Below are 26,595 nucleotides of genomic sequence, written 5' to 3' on the forward strand. Positions count from 1 at the left end.
ACTCTGAATCTTGCTGGGCTCTGGGGCACTTTGCTTTCCAGCTCCAGGTCTCAAGAATCCTCTCCTCTCCACCTGGCAGGGCATGGGGAAGAGTCCATGAGCGAGAGGCTGGGTGATGAGACGGGTCCATGCCGCAGCTCCATTTGACAGATGGAGAAACTGAGACCGAGAGAGGGGTTGCCAGGGGCCCAAGGCTCACAGGCCAGCCATTACAGTTGTGACCCCAGGGCTCCAGTAGATGGGGTGGTGGCCCCAGTGGAGGCCAAAGTCAGATTAGGGGGGCGAGGCCCCAAATCTTCTAAGGATGACTGACAGCAATGAGTGGGAGGGGCCTGGAAAGGGGGCGGGGCCTAACTGGGAGAGGCTGAAACGCCTAGAGCGGGGGCGGGAATAGTAGTAGGAGCGGGAATAGTAGTATGGGCGGGGTCAAACCTGGGGGCGGGGCACACGTTAGAACAGGGGTGGAGCTTGCAATAAGGATCGGGGGCGGCACTCGCTGAGGTGCGAAAACTGGGCCAGGGGCGGGGCTTTGACCAGCGACTTGAACGTGAAGGGGCGGGGCCCGCACGAAGGTGCGTCCTAGCTTGGAGGCGGGGCCTGGATGGGAGGGGCGGGGCCGAGGGCAGTATCCGGCCAGGTGAGAAGAGAATAATAGTCAGGCAAGCAGCTTCAGCGGCATCCACGGCACGAAGTTGGGTGCGTACGCCGGGTACTTCCGGGTGAAACTGTGCGTATTTCCGGTTAAGATGGCGGCGCCCAGTAGAGTCAGGTGCGGACGACTTTGTCCGTAGGAGCAGCGGCGGCTTGAGGACCCGGGGAGGTGAGATCCGCCCTATTCCGGCGCCCCTCTTCGGAGAGGAGGGAGAAGACTTGTTGCTAAGGAGACCAAAGGGCGGGCTTGTTGCTACGGAGGCGGGGCAGTGAGGTTGCTAAGAGACGGGACGCACGCATTGGAGATGGGGAAGGGGGGTTGTTGCCTAGGAGAGTGGGTGGGGCGTGTTGCTAGGGAGAAAGGAGGGGCTTATGACTTTGGGGAAGGGTCCTGTGGGTATGAAGGAAGGAAAAGGGGCTGTGGTTGAGTGGGCTGGGGGCAGAGTCGTTTGGGGTCATGGGGGGGCGCCGAGCTCCCCTAAAACGCCACCTTCTCAGCAGACCCTCAAGAATCGACCCATCAGGACGCCAGAGCTGCTTCAGCAGTGACCACCTTCTCCCCCTAACACGTTCTTCCTTCTTCACAAACGGCCCATGTCAGACGAAGGCTCAAGAGGCAGCCGCCTGCCCCTGGCGCTGCCCCCGGCCTCCCAGGGTTGCTCTTCAGGGGGCGGCGGCGGCGGCGGCGGCGGCGGCTCCTCGGCTGGGGGCTCGGGCAATTCCCGGCCCCCACGCAACCTCCAAGGCTTGCTGCAGATGGCCATCACCGCGGGCTCTGAAGAGCCAGACCCTCCTCCAGAACCCATGAGTGAGGAGGTAAAAGATGGGGACCCAAGAAGCTGGGGTAAGGGGCCTGGGGACAGATAGAGGTGCCTTGGGAAGTGTGACTTGGGGAGCCACAAGAAGACTAGGGTCTTCTTGGGTGGGTGGCAGGAGTCCAGGTGTGGAGGCATTGTAGGCTGTAATTTGTGCTAGATGGGGTCGTCGTTGACTGAAGGTCAGATCTCAAGAGAGTCGGCGGGGGGGACATATCCTTTCCAGAGCCAGACCGACCTGGATTCAGCATTGTCTAGCTGTGTGACCTTGGATATATTACTTCATCTTTCTGAGTCTCAAGTTCTTTGTTTACAGATTGATAATAATAATAACTACGGTATAGGGTAGTTCTGAGGTTCTACTTTAAGTAGGGCTGCACGCAGTGTCCAGCATACAGACAGTGCTTCTGAAGACAGCAGTATGTTTTCATGAAGAGCACAGGCTCTGTTGTCAGACTGCTTGTTTTTTTTTTGGTGGGGGGTAGGGGTGGGGGACACAGTCTCGGTTGGAGTGCAGAGGCGCAATCTTGGCTCACTGCAACCTCTGCCTTGCCGGTTCAAACAACTGTCGTGCCCCAGCCTCCCTAGTAGCTGGGATTAGAGGCATGGGCCACCATGCCTGGCTAATTTTCGTATTTTTAGTAGAGAAGGGGTTTCACTATATTGGCCAGGCTGGTCTCGAACTCCTGGCCTCAAGTGATCCATCTGCCTCAGCCTCCCAAAGTGGTGAGATTACAGATGTGAGCCGCCATGCCCAGCCTAGACTGCTTGGGTTTGATTTCGGGCTTTGTCAGTTGCTGACTGCGTGATCTTGGGTAAGTCTCAACCTTTCTGTGACTCAACTTTCTCGTCTGCGAAGTGGGGATAACAATGATACATACCTCATAGAGTTGTTTTGCAGATTAATAGGAATAGTTATTATATATAATGTTTAATTGGCGATTACTGTATACAGAGCATTATGCTAACCCACTTACATACATGACGTCATTGAACCTTTACGACAGTGAGGCATGAAACAGGCACAGAAACACTAAATAGCTCACTCAAATTTACTTAGAACTGTGACTAAGGAGACCTCCACTCCCCTCCCTCACCCCCCAAAATTCCAGCAGTCACTTATTAGCTCTCATCTCCTTTTTCTTTGAGATAGAGTCCCACTCTATTGCCCTGGCTAGAGTGCAGTGGTATGATCTCGGCTCACTGCAGCCTCTGTCTCTCAGGTTCAGGCAATTCCCTTTGCCTCAGCCTCCCGAGTAGGTGGGATTACAGGCACACACCACCATGCCTGGCTAATTTTTGTATTTTTAGTAGAGACGGGGTTTCACCATGTTGGCCAGTCTGGTCTCGAACTCCTGACCTCAGGTGATCGGCCCACCTCAGCTTCCCAAAGTGCTCGATTACAGGCGTGAGCCACCGCGCCCGGCCTCATATTGTTGTAAGGCTTTATTCTGACAAGTCTCAAATTTATATCTCTAGGCCAGTGATCCTTCACTGGGGGTGATTTTTATTCCCCAGGGGACAATTGGTGTGGAAACATTCTTGGTTGCCACAACTGGAGGAAGGGGAATACTGACATCCAGTATGTGAAGGCCAGGGATGCTGCTCAGCATCCTGTGGTGCACAGGACGGTCACACCACAGAGAACTATCCAGCTCAAAGTGTCAGTAGAGCTGAAGTTGGGAAATCCTGGTCCAGGCTGCAGCTCTGCCTGGGCTTCAGGCAGCTTCCTCAGTCTTTTACCTTGGGTGTGTAATAGATCCCTCAAATTTGCACATTTGAAAATGAGCTGAGCCGGGCGCGGTGGCTCAAGCCTGTAATCCCAGCACTTTGGGAGGCCGAGACGGGCGGATCACGAGGTCAAGAGATCGAGACCATCCTGGCTAACATGGTGAAACCCCGTCTCTACTAAAAAATACCAAAAAAACCTAGCCGGGCGAGGTGGCGGGCGCCTGTAGTCCCAGCTGCTCGGGAGGCTGAGGCAGGAGAATGGCATAAACCCGGGAGGCGGAGCTTGCAGTGAGCTGAGATCCGGCCACTGCACTCTAGCCTGGGCAACAGAGCGAGACTCCGTCTCAAAAAAAAAAAAAAAAAGAAAAAAGAAAATGACCTGAAATCCCTGCTCTTCCCACCCCAAACCTGCTTTTCACACCCTTTCCCCATCTTTTCCTGTTTGCTCAGAACAGAGACCTCGGAGTCATCCTTGACCTCTCTTTCTGTCACACCTCGTATCTCACTAAATCAAACGGGCTCTCTTTTCAAAATAAGTCCAGGGTCTGACCGTTTCTCCCCACTCCTCTCTCCTTCCTGCTCCACACCACCTTCTCTCCTGCCTGCTCCCAGCGATAGCCTCCTGTTTCATATTCCTGCACCTGCCCTTGCCCCTCCTCCGTCTGTTCTCAACAGCAATACAGGTGTCCCTGCTCCTCTGCTTAGAGCCCTCCAGCAGCTCCCACACCTATTCAGAGGGAAATCCCAGGTTTTTACAAGTTTGCAAGACCTGATATCACCTGCTCCCCTCCCCGCTCCTTTTCTCCTTGCTCACTCTGCCTCCACCACACTGGCCTCCTGGTGGTTCCCTCTGCCTGGAACCACTTCTAGATGTGGCCTGGCTCAGTCCCTCACCTACTGCTTTTCTCTCAAGTCACCTCCCTGGGACCCTCAATGACCAACCCATTTCTTTTTCTTTTCTTTTTTTTTTTTTTTCTTTTAGAGACAAGGTCTCACTCACTGCAGCCTTAAATTCCTAGGCTCCAGCCATCCTCTCCACTCAGCTTTCTGAGTAAGTGGGACCACAGGCATACACCACCATGCCCAGCTAATTTAAAACTTTTTTTTGTGGAGATAGGGTATCGCTATGTTACCCAGGCTGCTCTTAAATTCCTGGGCTTAAGTGATCCTCCTGCCTCAGCCTCCCAAAGTGCTGGGATTACAGGTGTGAGTCATCGCACCCGGCCCCGACCTGTTTAATTCTGCAGCCACGGTTCGGCACTCCAGATCCCCCACTGTGCTTAATCTTACTTACCCCAGGACGCTTATAATCTCGCCATGTCAAATGCTACAAGTTTTGCTTATTTCCTTTTTTTTTTTTTTTTTTTTTTTTTTTGAGAGGGAGTTTCGCGCTGTCGCCCAGGCTGGAGTGCAGTGGCTGGATCGCAGCTCACTGCAAGCTCCGCCTCCTGGGTTTGTGCCATTCTCCTGCCTCAGCCTCCCTATAGCTGGGACTACAGGTGCCCGCCACCTCACCCGGCTATTTTTTTTGTATTTTTTAGTAGAGGTTTCACTGTATTAGCCAGGATGGTCTCGATCTCCTGACCTCGTGATCCGCCCGTCTCGGCCTCCCAAAGTGCTGGGATTACAGGCTTGAGCCACCGCGCCCGGCTATTTTCTTTATTGACTGTTCTTCAACCTGAATGTGAGCCCCACCCCCAGGGCGGGGGTTTCTGTCTGGCCTGGGGCTGCCTTTAGTACCTAGAAAAGTGTCTGTGAATAAAATAGATGTTCAGTTGATTCTGTCGCCCAGGCTAGAGTACAATGTTGCGATCTCGGTTCACCTCAACCTCTGCCTCCCAGGTTCAAGTGATTCTCGTGCCTCAGCCTCCGGAGTAGCTGTGACTACAGGCTCGGACCATCATGCCCGGCTAAGTTTTTGTAGTTTAGTAGAGATGGGGTTTCACCATGTTTGTTGCCCAGGCTGATCTCAAACTCCTGAGCTCAGGCAGTCTGCCCACCTTGACCTCCCAAAGTGGTGGGATTACAGGCGTGAGCCACAGCGTCCGGTCAATATTTGTTGACTGAAGGAACATCAGCCCTCAGTTGGCTGTCTTTATTAATGGCTGTTCCTTTTTAATTAATGACTGATAGATCTCCTTTCCTCCTCGCCTTGGTCCCCAGAGGCGTCAGTGGTTGCAGGAGGCCATGTCGGCTGCCTTCCGAGGCCAGCGGGAGGAGGTGGAGCAGATGAAGAGCTGCCTCCGAGTGCTGTCACAGCCCATGCCCCCCACTGCTGGGGAGGCTGAGCAGGCAGCCGACCAGCAAGAGCGAGAGGGGGCCCTGGAGCTGCTGGCCGACCTGTGTGAGAACATGGACAATGCCGCAGGTACCCCACTTCCCCCGCCGGGACGTCCTGCCCCTCCGTACACGTCCTGCTGCCTCTCAGCTCTTGCCAGTACTCTTGGGGATCACACCATCAGCCTCCCTGCTGCCCTCTCACCATCAGCTTCCATTGCCATAAGGAGCAAGGCTCTTCCTCACCCTCATGGCAGGTGGGATCCCCCACTTCCCTGATCAGTTCTGAGATGGCTGTTTCTCTCCTAGTCCTCTGGGTGTCCACTGCCACTCCCCAGAGTACAAGAGAGAAAGTGGCATGGGTGGGGTGGCAGAGAAGGCCTCTCCGGGGCGACGTTTGATCAGAGACCTGAAGTGAGGTGCGAGTTGTGGGATGATCTCTGGGAAAAGCATTCCAGACCGCGGGAACAGCCAGTGCAAAGGCCCTGAGGCCAGAGCGTGCCTGGTGTGTTCAGAAACAGCAACCAGGCCCTTGAGGCAGAGCAGAGTGAGTGAGGGGCCAGGCATAGGAAACAGTGTGGGGGTGGGCAGGGCCTTGCAGACCGAGGTAAACGCTGTTTTACTGTAAGCAGCAGAGCTGACAGAAGGTTTGAGGAGAGCCCCCTTCCATTTGGAGGGGTTGTGTGGTGTAGCCATTGAGGGTGTGGATTTGGGGTGTCACTTCCTTGGTTCATAGTTCAGGCTGTGCTGCTACATGGCAGTCTGGTTTGGGCAGGTTCTGGTGACTTCCTCTTGTATACAGGCTGGTGAGGATGGGCTGAGAGAAACCCCCAGGCCCGCACAACCCCAGGCACAGAGTACACGTAACATGTCAGGCATGGGAGTCAAGTGTCTTCATTTTGGACAGGGGCTGGACGGCGTTTGTGAAGCCCTCCTCTGTGAGTGCATTTAGTGCCCTGAGAAGACCCGCAGTGCAGTCGCCACCCCCAGCTTACCTCTCCCCAGTGTTTCCCAGTCTTAACCCAGCAGAGAACTCCTGCTCCAGTCCGCAGGACGACTTTTAACGACTTTTCTCTTTCATTCATTTTTTGCTTGTTCAGGAGATATCTGTTGAGCAGTTGCTGTGTGCTAAGCACTGTGCTGAGTGTCCAATCACAGCAGCAGCAATTTTACACCTTATTAGTAATCAAATGAGAACGAAAGCCAAAGATACCACTTCCTCCCTGGCCTAGGCGCTGTCTCTGTGTATAAATATAAATATATATGTGTATCTTTTCTGTTTTAATGAGGATGCGCAGGGCTGATGAAGGTGGGCTGAGGGGAACATCCTCCCACATGGCCGTTTCTACCACTTACTGTCAATTCACAGTGTTGTGCAACACCACCTCTATTTCCGGAATTTTCCATTGCCCACAAAGGAGACCCAGCACCCATTAGGCAGGCCCTCCCCCGGCCCCCTGGCAACAACTAATCGGTGTTTTGGGTCTATGAATTTGCCCATTCTGGACATTTCATATAGACGCCTATAACATGTGACCTTTTGTGTCTGGCTGATTGTGCTAAAGGCGTGCCCATGTTGTGGTGCGTGTCAGAGCTTTATTCCTTTTTTTTTGAGTCAGTCTCCCAGGCTGGAGTGCAGTGGTGCAATCTCAGCTCACTGCAACTTCCACCTGCTGGGTTTAAGTGATTCTCATACCTCAGCCTCCCAAACAGCTGGGATTACAGGTACGTGCCATCAGGCCTGGCTAATTTTTTTTTTTTTTCTCCTGAGACGGAGTCTTACCCTGTCGCCCAGGCTGGAGTGCAATGGCGCGATCTCAGCTCACTGCAACCTCTGCTTCCTGGGTTCAAACAATTCTCCTGCCTCGCCCTTCCGAGTAGCTGGGATTATAGTCGCCCGCCACCATGCCCAGCTAATTTTTGTATTTTTAGTAGAGATGGAGTTTCACCATGTTGGTAGGATGGTCTCGAACTCCTGACCTCGTGATGCACCCGCCTCGGCCTCCCAAAGTGCTGGGATTACAGTCATGAGCCACCGTGCCTGGCCAGGCCTGGCATTTTTGTATTTTTAGTAGCAACGGGGTTTTGCTATGTTACCCAGGCTGGTCTTGAACTCCTGGCCTCAAGTGATCTGCCCACCTTGGCCTCCCAAAGTGCTGGGATTATAGGCTTGAGCCACCATGCCCGGCTGCTTCATTCCTTTTTATGGCTGAGTAATACTCCATTGTATGGCTAGAGCAGTTTTTATTTATCTCTTTATCCTTTAAGGACATTTGGGTCATTTGTGAATGATGCTGCCATGAACCTGAGTGTGTAAGTATCTGAGTCCCTACTTTCGGTTCTTTTGAGTCTGTACCTTGGTGTGGAATTGCTGGGTCATGGGGAATCTGTGTTTCACTTTTTGAGGAACGGCCACGCTCTCCAATACCACTTTATTTATAAAAACCAGAGGTGGGTTGTGGTTTGCTGACCCTGGGGACATTCAGATTGTCACAAAAACCAGGATCAGGGCCGGGCGCGGTGGCTCAAGCCTGTAATCCCAGCACTTTGGGAGGCCGAGACGGGCGGATCACGAGGTCAGGAGATCGAGACCATCCTGGCGAACACGGTGAAACCCCATCTCTACTAAAAATACAAAAAAATTAGCCGGGCGAGGTGGCGGGTGCCTGTAGTCCCAGCTACTCGGGAGGCTGAGGCAGGAGAATGGCGTAAACCCGGGAGGCGGAGCTTGCAGTGAGCTGAGATCCGGCCACTGCACTCCAGCCTGGGAGATAGAGCGAGACTCCGTCTCAAAAAAAAAAAAAAAAACAAAAAAAAACCAGGATCAGTCCTGGCATTTAGTAGTCTGGAGCCTGGAGCCCTAATGCCCCAAGTGCCGATGGAACCGAGTTGTACTGGGCTTGGAGGGACCTCTGGTTGGGTGTTTGGAGAGAACCAGGTCCCTGTGGGAGCCAGCCTGGCTCTTCCAGCCTCAGCAGCTGTGGTGGTCGGCTTAGGGCCACCTTAGCCAAGCACCACAGACTACTGGCTTTAAAAACAGAAATGTATTTTCTCACAGCTTTGGAGGCTAGAAGTCTGAGATCAGGGTGTGGGCAGGGCTGGTTTCTCCTGAGCCCCTCGTTCCTTGGCTTGCAGAAGGCATTTTTTGTGTCCTCCCTCCATGTTGTCCCACTGTGGGTGTCTGTGTTCTCATCTCCTCTTATCAGGACAGCAGTCAGATTGCAGTAGGGCCCACCCTGAGGGCTTCATTTTACCTGAATTATCTCTTTGAAGATCCCATCTCCAAGAACAGTCACATTCCACAGTCCTGGGGGTCAGAGCATCAACCCATGCATTTTGGGGGGCACAGTTCAGTCCCTAACATCTGGCCTCTCTCTGCTCCCCTCTGTGGCACAGACTTCTGCCAGCTGTCGGGCATGCACCTGCTGGTGGGCCGGTACCTGGAGGCGGGGGCTGCGGGGCTGCGGTGGCGGGCGGCACAGCTCATCGGCACGTGCAGCCAGAACGTGGCAGCCATCCAGGAGCAGGTGCTGGGCCTGGGCGCCCTGCGTAAGCTGCTGCGGCTGCTGGACCGCGACGCCTGCGACACAGTGCGCGTCAAGGCCCTCTTCGCCATCTCCTGTGAGTGTCCGGGTGGGGCTGGGGGCGGGGGTGCTGGGGGGTGTCGGGTGGGCCCTCGGGATCTGCTGGGGCAGAGGGAGAGGTAGCGCCTTCACTCGTTTATTCCCATGCTCGTTGGGCCTCTGGCAGCTGAGTGCTGCAGGCAGAGCGAGTGGTGCACTCGGCCAGACCCCCTGCCAGCCTCGCAGCAGACATGACCACTTTGGGAGGAGACCACCCGGCCCTCAGCGTGAACGCTTTGCGCGCAGCAGTTTTTCAGCTGGGCACTGTTCACACTGGGGCTGGTTCACTCTCTCAGGGGCCATCCTCTGTACTACAGGACATTGAGCAGTGTCTCGTGGGCGGCCTCCATGCCATGGAGAGACACTGTCACCCCACCTACCACAGCGCAGATGCCCCCAGATGTCACAGAAAGCCCCATGGTCAGAACCCCTGCTGCACATGAATTCTTCTTCTTCTTCTTTTTTTAATTTAACCTATATAGAGACAGGACTGACTTTGTTACCCAGGCTAGTCTTGAACTCCTAGCCTCAAGGGATCCTCCCGCCTTGGCCTCTGAAAGTGTTGAGATTACCGGTGTGATCCACCATGTCCAGCCACAAATTCTTTTTATCCTAATGGCCTGTGAAGTGGGACCGTTTGCATCCTCATTTGACAGGGGAAGAAACGGAGGTGTGGGCAGAGGGACGTGACCAGGTTTGTGCAGCTCCACAGGGCAGAGCTGGCCAGGACTCCCCCATGCACTGCCTCCTGGGACACAGGGGCCAGGTCAGGGCCAGGGATGGGACAGAAACCAACATCTGTGGGGCAGTTTCTCCATGCCAGGTATTGCCTGGCTGAATCTTTATGCACACCTGCTGAAGTTGGGCTCACTGTGTCTCCTCCACACGGGAGGGATCAGGCCGGGGAGTCTGGAGAGGACACACAGAACCAGGGTCCCAGCCCGGGGAGCTCTTCGTGTGTGCTGGATGCCTGCCTGCGTGTGCTGCACTAGTGCCCCCACTGGACTGCTTCCTTTTATTTTCCCTGACAGCTTTATTGAGATGTAATTCACAGGCCACAAAATTCATTCTTTTAAAGTGTGTAACTTAGTACTTTTGGCCAGGCATGGCTCACATCTGGGATCCTCACACTTTGGGAGGCCCAGGCAGGAGAATTGCTCAAGCCCAGGGGTTTGAGACCAGCCTGGGCAACACAGGGAAACCCCTGTCTCTACAAAAATTAAAAAATTAGCTGGATGTGGTGGTGCGTGACTGTAACTCCAGCTACCCAAGAGACTGAAGTTGTAGGATCACCTGAGCCTGGAGAGTTGAGGCTGCAGTGAGCCATGATTACACCTCCAGCCTGCGTGACAGAACAAGACCTGTCTGAAAACAAACAATAAAACCAAAAAACAACGTAGTACTTAGTATATTCACAGCATTGTGCAGCCATCATCACTCCCTAATTTTAGATGAGATCAGGTGCGTTCAGGCGGTATGGCTATCGGCAGTCACTAAATTCAGAACATTTTCTTTTTTTCTTTCTTTCCTTTTTTTTTTCTTGAGACAGAGTCTCACTCTTGTCACCCAGGCTGGAGTGCAATGGCGTGATCTTGGCTCACTGCAACCTCCTCCTCTCAGGTTCAAGCAATTCTCCTGCCTCAGCCTCTCAAGTAGCTGGGATTACAGGCGCCTGCCACCACGCCTGGCTAACTTTTGTATTTTTAGTAGAGACTGGGTTTCACCATGTTAGCCAGGCTGGTCTCGAACTCCTGACCTCAGGCAATCCACCTGCCTTAGCCTCCCAAAGTGCTGGGATTACAGGTGTGAGCCGCTGCGCCTGGCCAAAATTTCAGAACATTTTCATCCTCTCCCCCAGGCAGAAATTCTGTACCCGTTAAGCGATCAGTCGGCATCCATCCTCTCCCCCAGCCCCTGCAACATGAATCTACTTACTGCCTCTAAGGATATCCCTCTCCGGGACATTTGTACAAATGGAATCCCACACTGTGAGGCCTTTTGTGCCCGGGTCCTTTCATACAGTGCGAGGTCCCCGAGTGGTGGTGGGTGGCAATGCCGCTGGCTCCTTTCATACCATGCAAGGTCCCCGAGTGGTGGTGGGTGGCAGTGCCACTGGCTCCTTTCATACCATGCAAGGTCCCCGAGTGGTGGCGGGTGGCAGTGCCACTGGCTCCTTTCATACAGCGCGAGGTCCCCGAGTGGTGGCGGGTGGCAGTGCCACTGGCTCCTTTCATACAGCGCGAGGTCCCCGAGTGGTGGCGGGTGGCAGTGCCACTGGCTCCTTTCATACAGCGCGAGGTCCCCGAGTGGTGGCGGGTGGCAGTGCCACTGGCTCCTTTCATACAGCGCGAGGTCCCCGAGTGGTGGGGGGTGGCAGTGCCACTGGCTCCTTTCATACAGTGCGAGGTCCCCGAGTGGTGGTGGGTGGCAGTGCCGCTGGCTCCTTTCATACCATGCAAGGTCCCCGAGTGGTGGCGGGGATGGCAGTGCCGCTGGCTCCTTTCATACAGTGCGAGGTCCCCGAGTGGTGGCGGGTGGCAGTGCCGCTGGCTCCTTTCATACAGCGCGAGGTCCCCGAGTGGTGGCGGGTGGCAATGCCACTGGCTCCTTTCATACAGCGCGAGGTCCCCGAGTGGTGGCGGGGATGGCAGTGCCGCTGGCTCCTTTCATACAGCGCGAGGTCCCCGAGTGGTGGCGGGTGGCAGTGCCACTGGCTCCTTTCATACAGCGCGAGGTCCCCGAGTGGTGGCGGGTGGCAGTGCTGTGCTCTTTCTTGCGGCTGAATGTGTCCTGTTGTGTGGGTCCACCATGCCCTTCCTCTCCTTCCGCCTGTCAGCTGACAGTCCCTGGTTTCCATCTCTCTCTGGGCTCTCGTGCTCCTGTGGACATGGCTGCACAGGTCTTTTCATTGACATTTGTTTTCCGTTCTCTTGAGTGTATACCTAGCAGTGGAGCTCCTGGGTCATATTGTAACTCTGCATTTAATCTGTCCGAGGTTGGCTTTTTTTCTTTCTTTTTTTGTTTTTTGAGATGGAGTCTCGCTCTGTCGCCCAGGCTGGAGTGCAGTGGCGCAACCTCGGCTCACTGCAACCTCCACCTCCCCTGGTTCAAGGGATTCCTCTGCCTCAGCCTCCCAAGTAGCTGGGTTTACAGGCACACACCACCATGCCTGGCTAATTTTTTTTTTTTGTATTTTTAGTAGAGGTGGGGTTTCACCATGTTGGCCAGGCTGGTCTCAAACTCCTGACCTCAGATGATCCACCAGCCTCAGCCTCCCTAAGTGCTGGGATTATAGGTGTGAGCCACCGTGCCTGGCCTGAGGTTGGCTATTTTTTTAACTCCAGCAGCCTATGTGGTCACTGAAATGGGGGTTGTGAGGGGGGTCCAACACCCCCTTTCTCTCCCTCACCCCCATGTATCCTGAGCCCCGGAATCAGGGTTGTGTTCCTGGCAGATGGTGGCCCCAGCCATGCAGAGGCTGGGAGGAGAACAGGGAGGATTTGGGTAGGAGGAGATTCCGGAAGAAGGAAGCATTCTGATGAGGTGAGGAAAGGAGCTTTGGAGGAGGTGGCACTTGGAAAGTCGCAGCCAAAACCAGGGAGACAGAGGGACTGACAGACATGGAGCAGCTTGGCCACAAAGGGCAGAGAGAAGGACATGGTGTCCCTGAGGGCCAGAGCAGGGTAGAGAGGGGCTGGCAGAGTTTTCTTCTAACAGCTTACATTAAAAAAGAAGTCTTGCCGGGCGCAGTGGCTCATGCCTGTAATCCCAGCACTTTGTGAGGCCGAGGCGGGCAGATCACGAGATCAAGAGATTAAGGCCACCCTGGCTAACACGGTGAAACCCCGTCTCTACTAAATATACAAAAAATTAGCCGGACGTGGTGATGGGCACCTGTAGTCCCAGCTACTCGGGAGGCTGAGGCAGGAGAGTGACGTGTACCCAGGGGGCGGAGCTTGCAGTGAGTAGAGATCATGCCACTGCACCCGGCCTGGGCGACAGAGCGAGACTCCGTCTCAAAAAAAAAAAAAAAAGGTGGGGGGGATGTCTAGGAAGTCTTTAGGCTATCTTGGTGGCTCACACCTGGTCCCAGCTACCTGGGAGGCTGAGGAGGGAGGATCATGTGAGCCTGGGAGGCGGAGGCTGCAGTCAGCTGAGATCGTGTCACTGCACTCCAGCCTGGGTGACAGAGTGAGACCTTGTCTCAAAAAAAAAAAAAAAGTCATTACATATTTTTAAAAATCTGCGAGACAGTCACATCGTTCACCAGGTACAAAAGAGTGCATAGCAAACGGTCCCTGTCCTCAAACCTGGTCCCCATTCCAGAGAAAACCACTGTCATGCCAGTTTCTGCTTCCAGAGATTTTGACAAATCTGTAAGGACAAATGTGGGTGTGTGTGGTGTGTGTGTATAGTGGGTGTGTGGTGTGTGTGTGTGGTGTGTGTGTGGTGTGTGTGGTGTGTGTGTGTGGTGTGTGTGTGTAGTGGGTGTGTGTGGTGTGTATGTGTAGGGTGTGTAGGGTGTGTGTGGTGTGTGTGTGTAGGGTGTGTAGGGTGTGTGTGGTGTGTGTGTGTAGGGTGTGTGTGGTGTGTGTGTGTAGTGGGTGTGTGGTGTGTGTGTGTAGGGTGTGTAGGGTGTGTGTGGTGTGTGTGTGTAGTGGGTGTGTGGTGCATGTGTAGGGTGTGTGTGGTGTGTATGTGGGGTGTATGGTGTGTCGTATGTGTGGAGCGTGTACATGGGGTGTGTGGTTGTGTGGTATAGATGTGGAGGTGTGTGTGGTATGGGGAGTGTGTGTGTGTGCTGTGTGTGTTGCATGTGTATGTGTGTGGGATGTGTGTGCTGGGGGTGTCTATGTATATGTGTGGTGCATGTGCAGTGTGTGGGGTACATGGGGTGCATTTGGGGTGCGTATGTGTGGTGCGTATGTGTGGTGCGTGGATGTGCGTGGGGTGTGTGGGATGTGTGTATGTGGTGGGTGTATACGGGGTGTGTGGTGTGTGCATATGTGGAGTGTGCCGTGTGTGGCATGTGCACACATAGACACACAGATTCATCTCTTTTCCTCGGATGTGCACGGCTGGCGCAGACCATCCTGACTGTTGCGCACCTTGACCTGCCTCTGTCCTTTTTTCTGAAGCCACAGTAGTTTATCTTTCCCCTTCCTGTGGGTTAGGAATGCAGGAGTGGCCCCCATCGAGGAGGGCTGCCTCTGGCTTTGTGTCTTCATGAGGTTGTGGTCAGCCATGAGCCGGGCCGCGTTACCCGAAGGTCTGACTGCACTCAGCCCTGTGCGCCGCACCTCGTTAATCCCTCACAATCCTCCTCCGAGGGAGGGGTGCTAGAGATGGGCTTCCACCGTGGCTTGCCCTGGGGCTATTAGAGCTTTGCTGGCTGTTGGCAAGAAGCTCGGGCTGCTTGAGCGACCTCAGCACATGGTGGTCAGCTTCCCCTGCGAAAGCTGTCCATGACGCAGGGCAAGAGCTCTGGGAGCTCGGATGCCCTTTTTTTTTTTTTTTTTTTTTTTTTTTTTTTTTTTTTTTTTTGCTTGGGGGTAAAATTCACATGAAAATGTTAAAGTATACCATTCAGTGGCATCTGTCCTTTTTTTTTTGGTGGCTGCAGGGTATGCCATTGTGTGACTGTCCAGTACCATTACCGGAGTTCCGTTCTGGGAGCCACTTGCAGGCTACATCCCCTCAGCTCCTGCTACCCCAGGCGGCAGTGCCACTGCCCTTCCCAGCAGGACAGGAGCGGATGGACTCACTCCCCCTCTGTTGAGCCACTCCAAAGTGGTCCCTTGTTACAGTCTACCAGAGTGGCACATTTATTACAATCGATGAACCTGCATGCACACACCATTGTCACGCAGAGTCCACAGCTGACACCGGGGCTCACTCTTGATGTTGTACATACTGTGGGTTTGGACAACTGTATCATGACATGGATCCCCCCCGTAGTATTATACAGAGGAATTTCACTGCCCTACAGATCCTCTGAGCTCCAGCTAGTCATCCCACCCCTGAGCTTTTTACTGTCTCCATAGTTTTGCCTTTTCCAGAATGTCATATACTTGGAACCATGCAATCTGCAGCCTTTTCAGACTGGCTTCTTTGGCTTAGTAATCTGCTTTTCAGGTTCCTCCATGTCTTTTCTTGGCTTGATAGCTCATTTCTTTTTAGCGCTGAATAAGCGTAACTTTTTTAAGGGAGATGTGTGGGCTGCAGTGATGACTTTGGCTTTCTCTCCAAAAATGACGGCAGCCACACTGTGATCCCTGCCCCCAACTGCCGCACAGAGAAGAGGGTGAATGCGGCGAGGGGGGTGGAAGGTGGGCGGTGAGCCAGGGGGTCATGGCGATAACCTAGGCAGGAGATCAAGGTTGTGGTAGGGAGCAGGGGTTCTCAAACGGGGGCAATCATGTCCTCCACAGGATATTTAGACAAATGTCCTGAGACATTTTTAGTTGTCGCAGCTGGGAGAGAGGGACTATTGGCATCTACTGGGTAGAGGTGAGGGATGCTGCTCAACATCCTGCAATGCACAGGACGGGCCTCCCAATCCAGATTGGCCCCAGATACCAACCGCGCCCTGGCGTAAAGGGGACCGGTCTCTCCTGGGTACATTTTGAAGGCAGAGCTGACAGGCCTTGCTTACAGATTGAATGAGAGAAGTCTTTGTGTTTTCCACTCCCTGCATGCCTGTTCTCTTTTCTTTCTTTCATTAAATAACATTTGGCCAGGCGCGGTGACTCACGCCTATCATCTCAGCATTTTGGGCGGCCGAGACAGGTGGATTCCTTGAGGCCAGGAGCTCAAGACCAGCCTGGCCAACAAGGTGACACTCCGTCTCTACTAAAAATACCAAAAAATTAGCCAGGCGTGGTGGGGCATGCCTGTAATCCCAGCTACTCGGTAGGTTGAGGCATAAAAATTGCTTGAACCAGCCGGGCGCGGTGGCACAAGCCTGTAATCCCAGCACTTTGGGAGGCCGAGGCGGGGGATCACGAGGTCAGGAGATTGAGACCATCCTGGCTAACATGGTGAAACCCCGTCTCTACTAAAAATACAAAAAACTAGCCAGGCGTGGTGGCGGGCGCCTGTAGTCCCAGCTACTCGGAGGCTGAGGCAGGAGAATGGCGTGAACCCGGGAGGTGGAGCTTGCAGTGAGCCGAGATCGCGCCACTCACTCCAGCCTGGGCGACACAGCGAGAGTCCGTCTCAAAAAAAAAAAAAAAAAATTGCTTGAACCCAAGAGACATATGTCGCAGTGAACCAACTGCCACTGCACTCCGGCCTGGGTGACGGAGTGAGAGTCTGTCTCAAAAAAATACATAAATAAAATAAAATAAATATTTAACCCAATCTGTCCAAACTATTATAATTTCAATGTGTAATTAACATGGAATGTTAATGAGACACTTTATATTTTTTGCCATGCTAAGTCTTCAAAACCTAGTGTGTGCATTTTACAAATAACGCACATCACAACTCAGATGTGAGTTTTCAGTGGTGGTGTGGAGTGTACCAGAGCAACAACGTTGTGTATGTTTTTCTTTTTGGTTTTCTCTTTTTGTGGGTCTGAGATGGAGTTTCACTCTTTTTGCTCAGGCTGGAGTGTAATGGCATGATCTCAGCTCACTGTAACCTCCACCTCCCAGGTTCAAATGATTCTCCTGCCTCAGCCTCCCTAGTAGCTGGGATTAGAGGCACCTGCCACCATGCCTGGCTAATTTTTTATTTTTAGTAGAGATGGGGTTTCACCATGTTGGCTAGGCTGGTCTTGAACTCCTGACCTCAAGTGATCTGCCCACCTTGGCCTCCCAAAGTGCTGGGATTACAGGCGTGAGCCGCCGCGCCTGGTCAACGTTGTGTTTACTGGAGAATATTTTACACTGTTTCAGTTTTTCATTTTAAGTTTAAATGAATTGAACTTAAATGAAATGAACAACTATTTTCCTTAGTTGCACTGGCCACATATCAGGTGTTTAGTGGCCACAAGCTACTAGTGGCTTCTGTCCTTGGGCGGCCCAGTCCTAGAGCTTACCAAGGAGCGAGCACCTTACTGGAGGTGCCCCCCAAAGGTCAGTTCTCATCCTGCTGGGAGGCCATCCAGAGTTCTCATTGCCCTCTGGATAAAGGTCATGCATGCTGTGTAGCCTGGCTCTTTTGGGCCTCAGTTTCCTCATCTGTAAAATAGAATTCTGAAAGCCTACCCTCTAGGATAATTGTGAGGATTAAAAAGATGGCCGGGCGCGGTGGCTCACGCCTGTAATTCCAGCACTTTGGGAGGCCGAGGCAGGCGCATCACGAGGTCAGGAGATGGAGACCATCCTGCCTAATGCAGTGAAACCCTATCTCTACTAAAAATACAAAAAAAAAAAAAAAAAATTAGCTGGGCATGGTGGCGGGCACTGTAGTCCCAGCTACTCCAGAGGCTGAGACAGGAGAATGGCGTGAACCTGGGAGGCGAAGGTTGCAGTGAGCTGAGATCACACCACAGCACTCCAGCCTGGGCAAAGAGTGAGACTCCGTCTCAAAAAAAAAAAAAAAAAAAAAAAAAAAGATGATGTGGACTGGACACAGTGGCTCATACCTGTAATGCCAGCATTTTGGGAGGCTGAGGTGGGTGGATTATGAGGTCTGGAGTTCAAGACCAGCCAAGCCAATATTGTGAAACTCTGTCTTTACTCAAAATACAAAAATTAGCGGGATGTAGTGGTGCACGCCTATAATCGCAGCTCCCTGGGAGTCTGAGCCAGGAGAATGGCTTGAACCCAGGAGGCGGAGGTTGCAGTGAGCCGAGATCTTGCCGTTGCACTCTAGCCTGGGCAATAGAGTGGGACTCCGTCTCAAAAAAAAAAAAAAAAAAAAAAAAATGATGCGGCTGGGCACAGTGGCTCACGCCTGTAATCCCAGCACTTTGAGAGGCCCAGGCGGGTGGATCACTTTAGGCCAGAAGCTTGAGACCAACCTGGCCAATGTGGTGGAATCCTATATCTATTATAAATACAAAAATTAGGGCCGGGCGCGGTGGCTCAAGCCTGTAATCCCAGCACTTTGGGAGGCCGAGACGGGCGGATCACGAGGTCAGGAGATCGAGACCATCCTGGCTAACACGGTGAAACCCCGTCTCTACTAAAAAAATACAAAAAACTAGCCGGGCGTGGTGGCGGCGCCTGTAGTCCCAGCTACTCGGGAGGCTGAGGCAGGAGAATGGCGTAAACCCGGGAGGCGGAGCTTGCAGTGAGCTGAGATCCGGCCACTGCACTCCAGCCTGGGCGACAGAGCCAGACTCCGTCTCAAAAAAAAAAAATTAGCTGGGTGTGGTGGCAGGTTACTGTAATCCCAGCTACTTGGGAGGCTGAGGCTGAAGAATAGCTTGAACCAGGGAGCAGAGGTTGCAGTGAGCCAGATCACTCCACTGCACGCTCCAGCCTGGGCAACAGAACGAGACTGCATCTCAAAATGAATAAATAAGTAAGTAAATAAAATTAAAAAATAAAAAGAGATGATGCTTCCATCAGTGGAGGAATGGATAAAATGTGGTATATCCATACAATGGAATATTATTCAGCCATGAAAAGGAATGAAGTGTCAATACCACTTACAACATGAATGGATCTGGAAAACACCATGCTGAGTGAAAGCAGTCAGACACAAAAGGTCACATATTTTATGAACACATTTCTATCAAATGTCTGGGACAGGTAAATCCACAGAGGCGGAAAGCATGTCTGTGGTTGCAGGGCCCAGAGGGAGGGGAAATTGGGAATGACTGCTCATAGGTACCGGATTTCCTCTGGGGGTGATGAACTTTTCCTAGAGTTAATGGCGATGGTTATACAGCCCTGCGAATATCTTTAAAAGACTGAACTGTGTGGATTGTGAATTATGTCTCAAAGACATACTTCAAATAAAGATGATGCTTGCATATGCCGGCCCTTGGCAAGTAATGATGGTGGTGGTTTGTGGTGATGATGATGGTGATGATGACTGACAATAAATATATTGTTAATGGTGGTGGTGATGGTAGTACTGATGGTGATAGTGGTGATGGTGGTGCTGATGGTAGTGGTGATGGTGGTAGTGATGGAGGTGATGGTGAGATGGTAATGGTGGTGTTGATGGTGGTAGTGATGGAGGTGATGGTGATGATGGTGGTGATGGTGGTGGTGGTGATGGTGATGGTGGTGATGGTGATGGTGGTGATGATGGTAGTGGTGATGGTGGTAGTGATGGAGGTGATGGTGAGATGGTAATGGTGGTGTTGGTGATGGTGGTAGTGATGGAGGTGATGGTGAGATGGTAATGGTGGTGTTGGTGATGGTGGTAGTGATGGAGGTGATGGTGAGATGGTAATGGTGGTGTTGGTGATGGTGGTAGTGATGGAGGTGATGGTGGTGATGGTGATGGTGGTGGTGGTGATGGTGGTAATGATGGAGGCGATGGTGATGGTGGTGGTGATGATGGTGGTGATGGTGGTGAGGATGGTGGTGATGGTGGTGATGATGGTGGCGATGGTGGTGAGGATGGTGATAGAGATGGTGGTGGCAATGATGGTGGTGGTGGTGAGGATGGTGGTGATGGTGATGATGGTGATGATGGTGGTGAGGATGGTGGTGATGATGGTGGTGATGGTGGTGGTGAGGATGGTGATAGAGATGGTGGTGGTGATGATGGTGATGGTGGTGGTGGTGAGGATGGTGGTGATGGTGATGATGGTGGTGAGGATGGTGGTGATGGTGATGATGGTGGTGAGGATGGTGGTGATGATGGTGGTGGTGGTGATGGTGAGGATGGTGATAGAGATGGTGGTGGTGATGATGGTGATGGTGGTGGTGGTGAGGATGGTGGTGATGGTGATGATGGTGGTGAGGATGGTGGTGATGATGGTGATGATGATGGTGGTGGTGATGATGGTGATGGTGATGATGGTGGTGAGGATGGTGGTGATGATGGTGATGGTGGTGGTGGTGAGGATGGTGATAGAGATGGTGGTGGTGATGATGGTGATGGTGATGATGGTGGTGAGGATGGTGGTGATGATGGTGATGGTGGTGGTGGTGAGGATGGTGATAGAGATGGTGGTGGTGATGATGGTGATGGTGATGATGGTGGTGGTGAGGATGGTGGTGATGGTGGTGAGGATGGTGATGATGGTGATGGTGGTGGTGGTGAGGATGGTGGTGATGGTGATGATGGTGATAGAGATGGTGGTGGTGAGGATGTTGATGGTGGTGAGGATGATGATAGAGGTGGTGGTGGTGAGGATGGTGATAGAGGTGGTGGTGAGGATGGTGATAGAGATGGTGGTGGTGATGATGGTGATGGTGGTGAGGATGGTGATGATGGTGATGATGATGATGGTGATGGTGGTGATGATGATGGTGGTGGTGATGGTGATGATGATGGTGGTGGTGAGGATGGTGGTGATGGTGGTGAGGATGGTGATGATGGTGATGGTGGTGGTGGTGAGGATGGTGGTGATGGTGATGATGGTGATAGAGATGGTGGTGGTGAGGATGGTGATGGTGGTGAGGATGATGATAGAGATGGTGGTGGTGATGATGGTGATGGTGGTGGTGGTGAGGATGGTGGTGATGGTGGTGAGGATGGTGGTGATGGTGGTGAGGATGGTGATGATGGTGATGGTGGTGGTGGTGAGGATGGTGGTGATGGTGGTGAGGATGGTGGTGATGGTGGTGAGGATGGTGATGATGGTGATGGTGGTGGTGGTGAGGATGGTGGTGATGGTGGTGATGATAGTGGTGATGATAGTTCAGGACTCTGTCCCCCTCTCCTAGGTCTGGTCCGAGAGCAGGAGGCTGGGCTGCTGCAGTTCCTCCGCCTGGACGGCTTCTCTGTGTTGATGCGGGCCATGCAGCAGCAGGTGCAGAAGCTCAAGGTCAAATCGGCATTTCTGCTGCAGAACCTGCTGGTGGGCCACCCGGAACACAAAGGTGTGGCAGCCCTTGAGTGAGGGCAGGAGTGGGGAGCAGACGCCCTGGGGTGGGTGCAGGTGTGGGAGAAGGGGAAGAACAGGCATCCTGGGGAGGGCATAGGAGATGGGTGGGGCTGCCCCTCTGACCCCTGCAGCCCTCCCGCCAGGGACCCTGTGCTCCATGGGGATGGTCCAGCAGCTGGTGGCCCTGGTGCGGACAGAGCACAGCCCCTTCCACGAGCACGTGCTTGGAGCCCTGTGCAGGTACTTTGGCTCCTTGAGAGGCCGGGGCCTGGGGTGGGTGCCCCACGGTGGGGGTGGCTCAGGAATCAGCCCGTAGGGACTCAGGAGTCAGGGCTTTCCCTGTGGAGAGGAAGGGTGTGGGGCCAGAAAGAAGGAGGAGTCAGGGAGCCTCAGTTTCCTCACCAGTATGGCTGGCACAGAGGCCCTGGGGGAGGGCGAGAGGCTTTTGTACACACCCCCACCAGTGAATTAGTGTCTAATCAGATGATGCTGGAGCTCTGAACAGCTCACCAGAGTTGACACACATCAGGTCCTGTGCTGAGCCCCTCAGCACCACCCTGGGCCAGGGGCAGCGTGAGATCCGTTCTGCAGATGGGGAAACGGAGGCCCATTGTGGGGCAGCGACTTCTCTGGTCTCCTGAGTGAGCCAGGGGATGGGGCGGGCGATAGGGTGGAGTCAGTGAGGACTCTAGAGGGAGGTCCTAAGGGTTGCTCTTATGTCCCTCACAGCCTGGTGACAGACTTCCCGCAGGGCGTGCGCGAGTGTCGGGAGCCAGAACTGGGCCTGGAGGAGCTTCTCCGCCACCGCTGTCAGCTGCTGCAGCAGCATGAGGAGTACCAGGTATATGGGGAAGGGACGGGGTGCAAGGAGGACCAGGTGTGAGGGGCAGGGGACAGGGGCTCCAGGAGGACCAGGTATATGGCGAGGGGACGGGGTGCAAGGAGGACCAGGTGTGAGGGGCAGGGGACAGGGGCTCCAGGAGGACCAGGTGTGTGGGGAGGGGATAGGGTTCAAAGAGGATCATGTGCCGGGGGAGGGGACAGCAGCTCCAGAAGGGCCGGGTGAGCTGGGGAAGGGACAGGGTGTGAGGAGGATCAGGTGTGAGGGGGAGGGGCCTGGGGGTGAGGAATTCCCCAGGTTAGACCAAGTGTGGTAGTGGGGACCCTAGTAGGGGCAGAGCCAGCCAGTCCTTGCCCTTGGGGGCTCTTGGGTCCGCTGGTTCAGGCTTTCATTTGTGTTCTCGTGCGTTTCACTCATCCTGCATTCAGCAGACATTTATTTCATGCCTAGCATTCGTCCCGTGCTGTGTCAGAGTAGGAGAGACAGCAAGGAGACAGGAGCTCTGAGACTGTTAAAGGGTTGACCAAGTCACTGAATTATTATCTAAATTACGTAATACAGTTGTTTACATTAAATAAATGTAAATTGAATATAATATCACTCAAATGTCTTAATGATTAACTATTTCATTAAATTGACAAGATATAATTGCCATTTCTAATCAGATGATGCTGGAGCTCTGAACAGCACACCAGAGTTGACACATATCAGGCCCTGTGCTGAGCCCCTCAGCACCCGCCCTGGGCCAGGGTCAGTGTGAGGTCCGTTCTGCAGAGGGGAAACGGAGGCCCATTGTGGGGCAGTGACTTGCCCGGGCTCCTGAGTGAGCCAGGGGACGGGGCGGGTGATAGGGTGGGGTCAGTGAGGCCTCTAGAGGGAGGTCCTAAGGGTTGCTCTTAGGATGATAAGATATAATTGCCATTATAATGGCAAATACTAAACAGTTATTTTAGGTAAATAACAAGTGACAAATAACAAGTCATCAGATATTTAATTAAATAGATAAGGGGCAAATAACTCATTTGATAACTAGATAAGTAACAAATGCTAAATCACAACTAATTAAAATTCAGATACTTAATTGATTAAGTAATGTATTAATTTGTTGAAGGGAATGAATCAATGCTGGTGCTTCAGCAAAGCCGAGCTTAGCAAATGCACCCACCTCCTTGGGACATTCTATTCTATTGAGTTCATTCCTGTGTAGACACTGTGAAGTGTCTGTACATATTGAGAGTGTACTACATGGCCGGGCATGGTGGCTCATGCCTGTAATCTCAGCACTTTGGGAGGCTGGGGCGGGCGAATCATGAGGTCAGGAGTTCGAGACCAGCCTGGCCAACATGGTAAAACCCCATCTCTACTAAAAATACAAAAAATTAGCTGGGCGTAGTGGCGGGCGCCTGTAATCCCAGCTACTCAGGAGGCTGAGGCAGGAGAATCGCTTGAACCCGGGAGGCAGAGGTTCCAGTGAGCCAAGATGTGCCACTGCACTCCAGCCTGGGCAACAGAGCGAGACTCCGTCTCAAAAAAAAAAAAAATAGTGCACTACATAAGAAGTTTTGACTTATGTATACACCCGTGGAAACATTGAAATTAGAGTTATAATAGATTTTACTAATGCTTTCTGAATAGGTTCCATAGTCACATGGTTGAAAATACAAGACCCACAGGAGGGTAAACAGTGAAAAGTCTCTTTCCTGCCCCTCCCTCTAGCTACCCAGTTGCTCAGGTGTCCTTCCTAAGATATTAGGTGCACACGAACAAAGGTGCATACGAATTCTCCTTTTTCTCTGTGTTATGCAAAATAAGCCTGCCATGCTGTGATGGCTGTTCTGCCCCTTGCTCTGCAGGCATTGCATGTCTCGCTTGCGGCTCTTTTATTTTGCAGCTGTACAGTGCGGATGGCCTCTTTTTTGTAGTATGGTTATGCAGGTGGTTTCTACACTCTCACTATGACAAACACTGCTGAAAGAATAACCTTTTGTGTATGTTATTTCATATGTCTGTAGAACAGTTTCTACAAGGGAAATGGCTGGGGTCAGGTATGTTAAAGGTGAAGGTAAAAGGGTTAAGGGCCATTTCATTAGCTATCACCAAGCTCCTCTCCACAGAAGTTCAACCATTGACACTCCAGTCATAAGGGTGCCCAACTCCCCAAATCTTGGTCAGGACAAAGTGGCCTCGATGAACCATTTGACCTTTTTTCAAGCCGATTGTTGAAAAGTAGTACTCCAGTCCAGTTTACATGTCTCCCATGAGTGAAATTTGGCATCTTTTCTCTTTCTTGTGAACTGTTTGTTCTCATCCTTTGCCCACTTATCTATTTATTGGGTGATGGTTTTTGCGAATGATTTTTTTAAGCTCTTTAAGTGTTAAGTATATTAGCCATTTGTGCTATGAATCACAAATATTTTTCCCCAACCTCATTTTCTTTTTCTTTTTCTTTTTTTTTTTTTGCCCTGGGAGTATCTTTTATATTACGTAGTTTAACCTGTCAGTGCTTTCTTTCATGGTTTCTGGGGTTTGTATCTGTAGAAAGTTTTGAACAGTGGTCAATATCTGGGAGACAGAAAGAGCCCAAGAGTGCTGATATGAGGCAGACCAATGGAGTGAGACGAGTCTGGGGGACCTCGGGTTCTAGTTCAAGTAGTTCAGACACCAGTGTGAAGACAGTGAATCATGGATCTGAGCAGTGATTAGAGAACCCTAACCTCTGGTGGTGGGGGGTGGGTGGTGGCCAGGAGAGAAGAGGAGTCACCTCTGGGTGCCAAGAATGTTGGAGGCAGGGTCCGGCCTCTGCACTCAGGCCCCTTGCTCCCTGCCCCTGCCCAATCCAGGAGGAGCTGGAGTTCTGCGAAAAGCTGCTACAGACCTGTTTCTCCAGCCCGACGGATGACAGCATGGATCGGTGAAACCGGGTGGCTTCTTGCCCCTTTCTCCGTGGGAACCCCAGGCCTCTTGCCTCCCTCCCCACCTACAAGGCCCTCTCCCAAGGGATCGCACGGCCTAGGTGCCTGGACCCAGGGCGTGCCAGCCCGTCTCTGTGCAGTCCCTGGAAGGGCCGCTGAGAAAGGCACCAGCTCCTTGGATCCCACCTCCCATGCTTTCACTCTCATCCCCGTTCTCTTGTCCACACAGCTCTTCCAATAAAGGTGTTTCTCTTCCTTCTCCTCCTCCTTCACTGCCGCCTTTGTCACCTCCTTTGGAGGGTGCATGGGGGACGGGAGGAGGGCACGAGTTTAAGGGACTTGGGGAGCCACTGGAGGAATAATAAAAGTGTTGCTCTTTATCATCTACAGAGCCATTGTGTCATTTAATCTTCCCTGCCTTTCCTGAGCAAGAGTGTGTGGGACATCTGTCCTTTTTCGGCCACCTGGCAAACCTGAATTCTAGGTTTGAGGAATTTCCCAGGTTAGACATCTAAATCTTCCCTAGGGTAGCCGCCATTTCCCCTCCCAGCATCCTTTGCTGTAGGGTAGTCATGTGACATTAGCTCCACAAATCAGAACTCTCCCTGGGAATATGTTTCGTACACCAATCAGAATCCGCTGGTGGTCTAGCTCCTCTACCAATCAGAGCCCACCGGTCTTCCGGCCTAGAGCTGGCGGCGGAGGTGCCCACGCCCAGGTTCCGTTCTGGCTAGGGCAGGAGCAGACACACCTGGCTTCTGGAGGGGGCTGGCACAGATTCTGGCGGGAGTGTCTGAGCCAGGTGCGGGTGATGGAGGCTACACTGTGTCTCAGGAACAGGCCTGTGGCTGGGTGTGCAAAGCGCCAAGCGGATTCTGTAGCTTTCTCAGATGTGGGATTGGGGTGGGAGGTGGGGGTGTCGAGGGCTGCCTCAACTCCTTTAATAAATTGCTTTTCTGTTTAGCTACAAGAAATTTTGTCATTTGCAGACAAGAGCTTTGACTGCTGTCGTTTTTCAAGAGAGGAGGCTGAGCTCAGAGGAGGCTGAGCCCTGACCAAGTTCACAGCCAGGATTCACACCTGGGCCAATTCCAGAGCCATCCTCCTTTTTCTTTTTCTTTTATTTTCTTTCTTTTTTTCTTTTTTTTTCTTTTTTTTTTTTGAGACGGAGTCTCACTCTGTCACCCAGGCTGGAGTGCAGTGGCTCGATCTTGGCTCACTGCAATCTCTGCCCTCCGAGTTCAAGCAATTCTCCTGCCTCAGCCTCCCGAGTAGCTGGGATTACAGGTGCCTGCCACTGTGCCCGGCTAATTTTTGTATTTTTAGTAAAGACCAGGTTTCACCATCTTAGCCAGGCTGGTCTTGAACTCTTGACTGCGTGATCCACCCTCCTTGGCCTCCCGAAATGCTGGGATTATAGGCGTGAGCCACCGCGCCCGGCCAATCCTCCTGTTTCTTGTGTACTGGTTTCCTAGGACAATTTGATGTCAGACTCATTACTTTTGTGTAGATTGTTCTTGTGCATCTGGGATTTTTGAGTCTATTTGGATTGGTTTTTATCACCCCTCTTCCTAAATCCAGGATAAATTGAGAGGTAAATGCAGGATCTGAGATCCTGTCTCAAGAAAAAAGTTTCAGTTGTAGTCCCAGCTACTCAGGAGGCTGAGGCGAGAGGATTGCTTGAGCCCAGGAGTTCGAGGCTGCAGTGATCTGTGATCGTGCCATGCACTCCAGCCTGGGCGACAGAGCCAGACCCTGTCTCTTAAAAAAAAAGTTCCTG

General features: G+C 52.6%; 1 protein-coding gene across 1 annotated transcript; it reads left to right on the forward strand.

Annotated features, from left to right (window-relative positions):
• Nucleotides 1-1,093: 1,093 nt before the first annotated feature.
• HSPBP1 (HSPA (Hsp70) binding protein 1) lies at nucleotides 1,094-25,074 on the forward strand. The gene is given in 8 exon segments (XM_038006358.2): nucleotides 1,094-1,223; nucleotides 1,226-1,467; nucleotides 5,361-5,565; nucleotides 8,871-9,095; nucleotides 20,902-21,057; nucleotides 21,206-21,302; nucleotides 21,792-21,903; nucleotides 24,744-25,074. Coding segments are annotated over 8 exon segments (1,227 nt in total). The 5' UTR covers nucleotides 1,094-1,108; the 3' UTR covers nucleotides 24,819-25,074.
• Nucleotides 25,075-26,595: the final 1,521 nt, after the last annotated feature.

The sequence above is a fragment of the Chlorocebus sabaeus genome, chromosome 6 (genome assembly GCF_047675955.1).
Source record: "Chlorocebus sabaeus isolate Y175 chromosome 6, mChlSab1.0.hap1, whole genome shotgun sequence".
Classification (NCBI taxonomy): domain Eukaryota; kingdom Metazoa; phylum Chordata; class Mammalia; order Primates; family Cercopithecidae; genus Chlorocebus; species Chlorocebus sabaeus.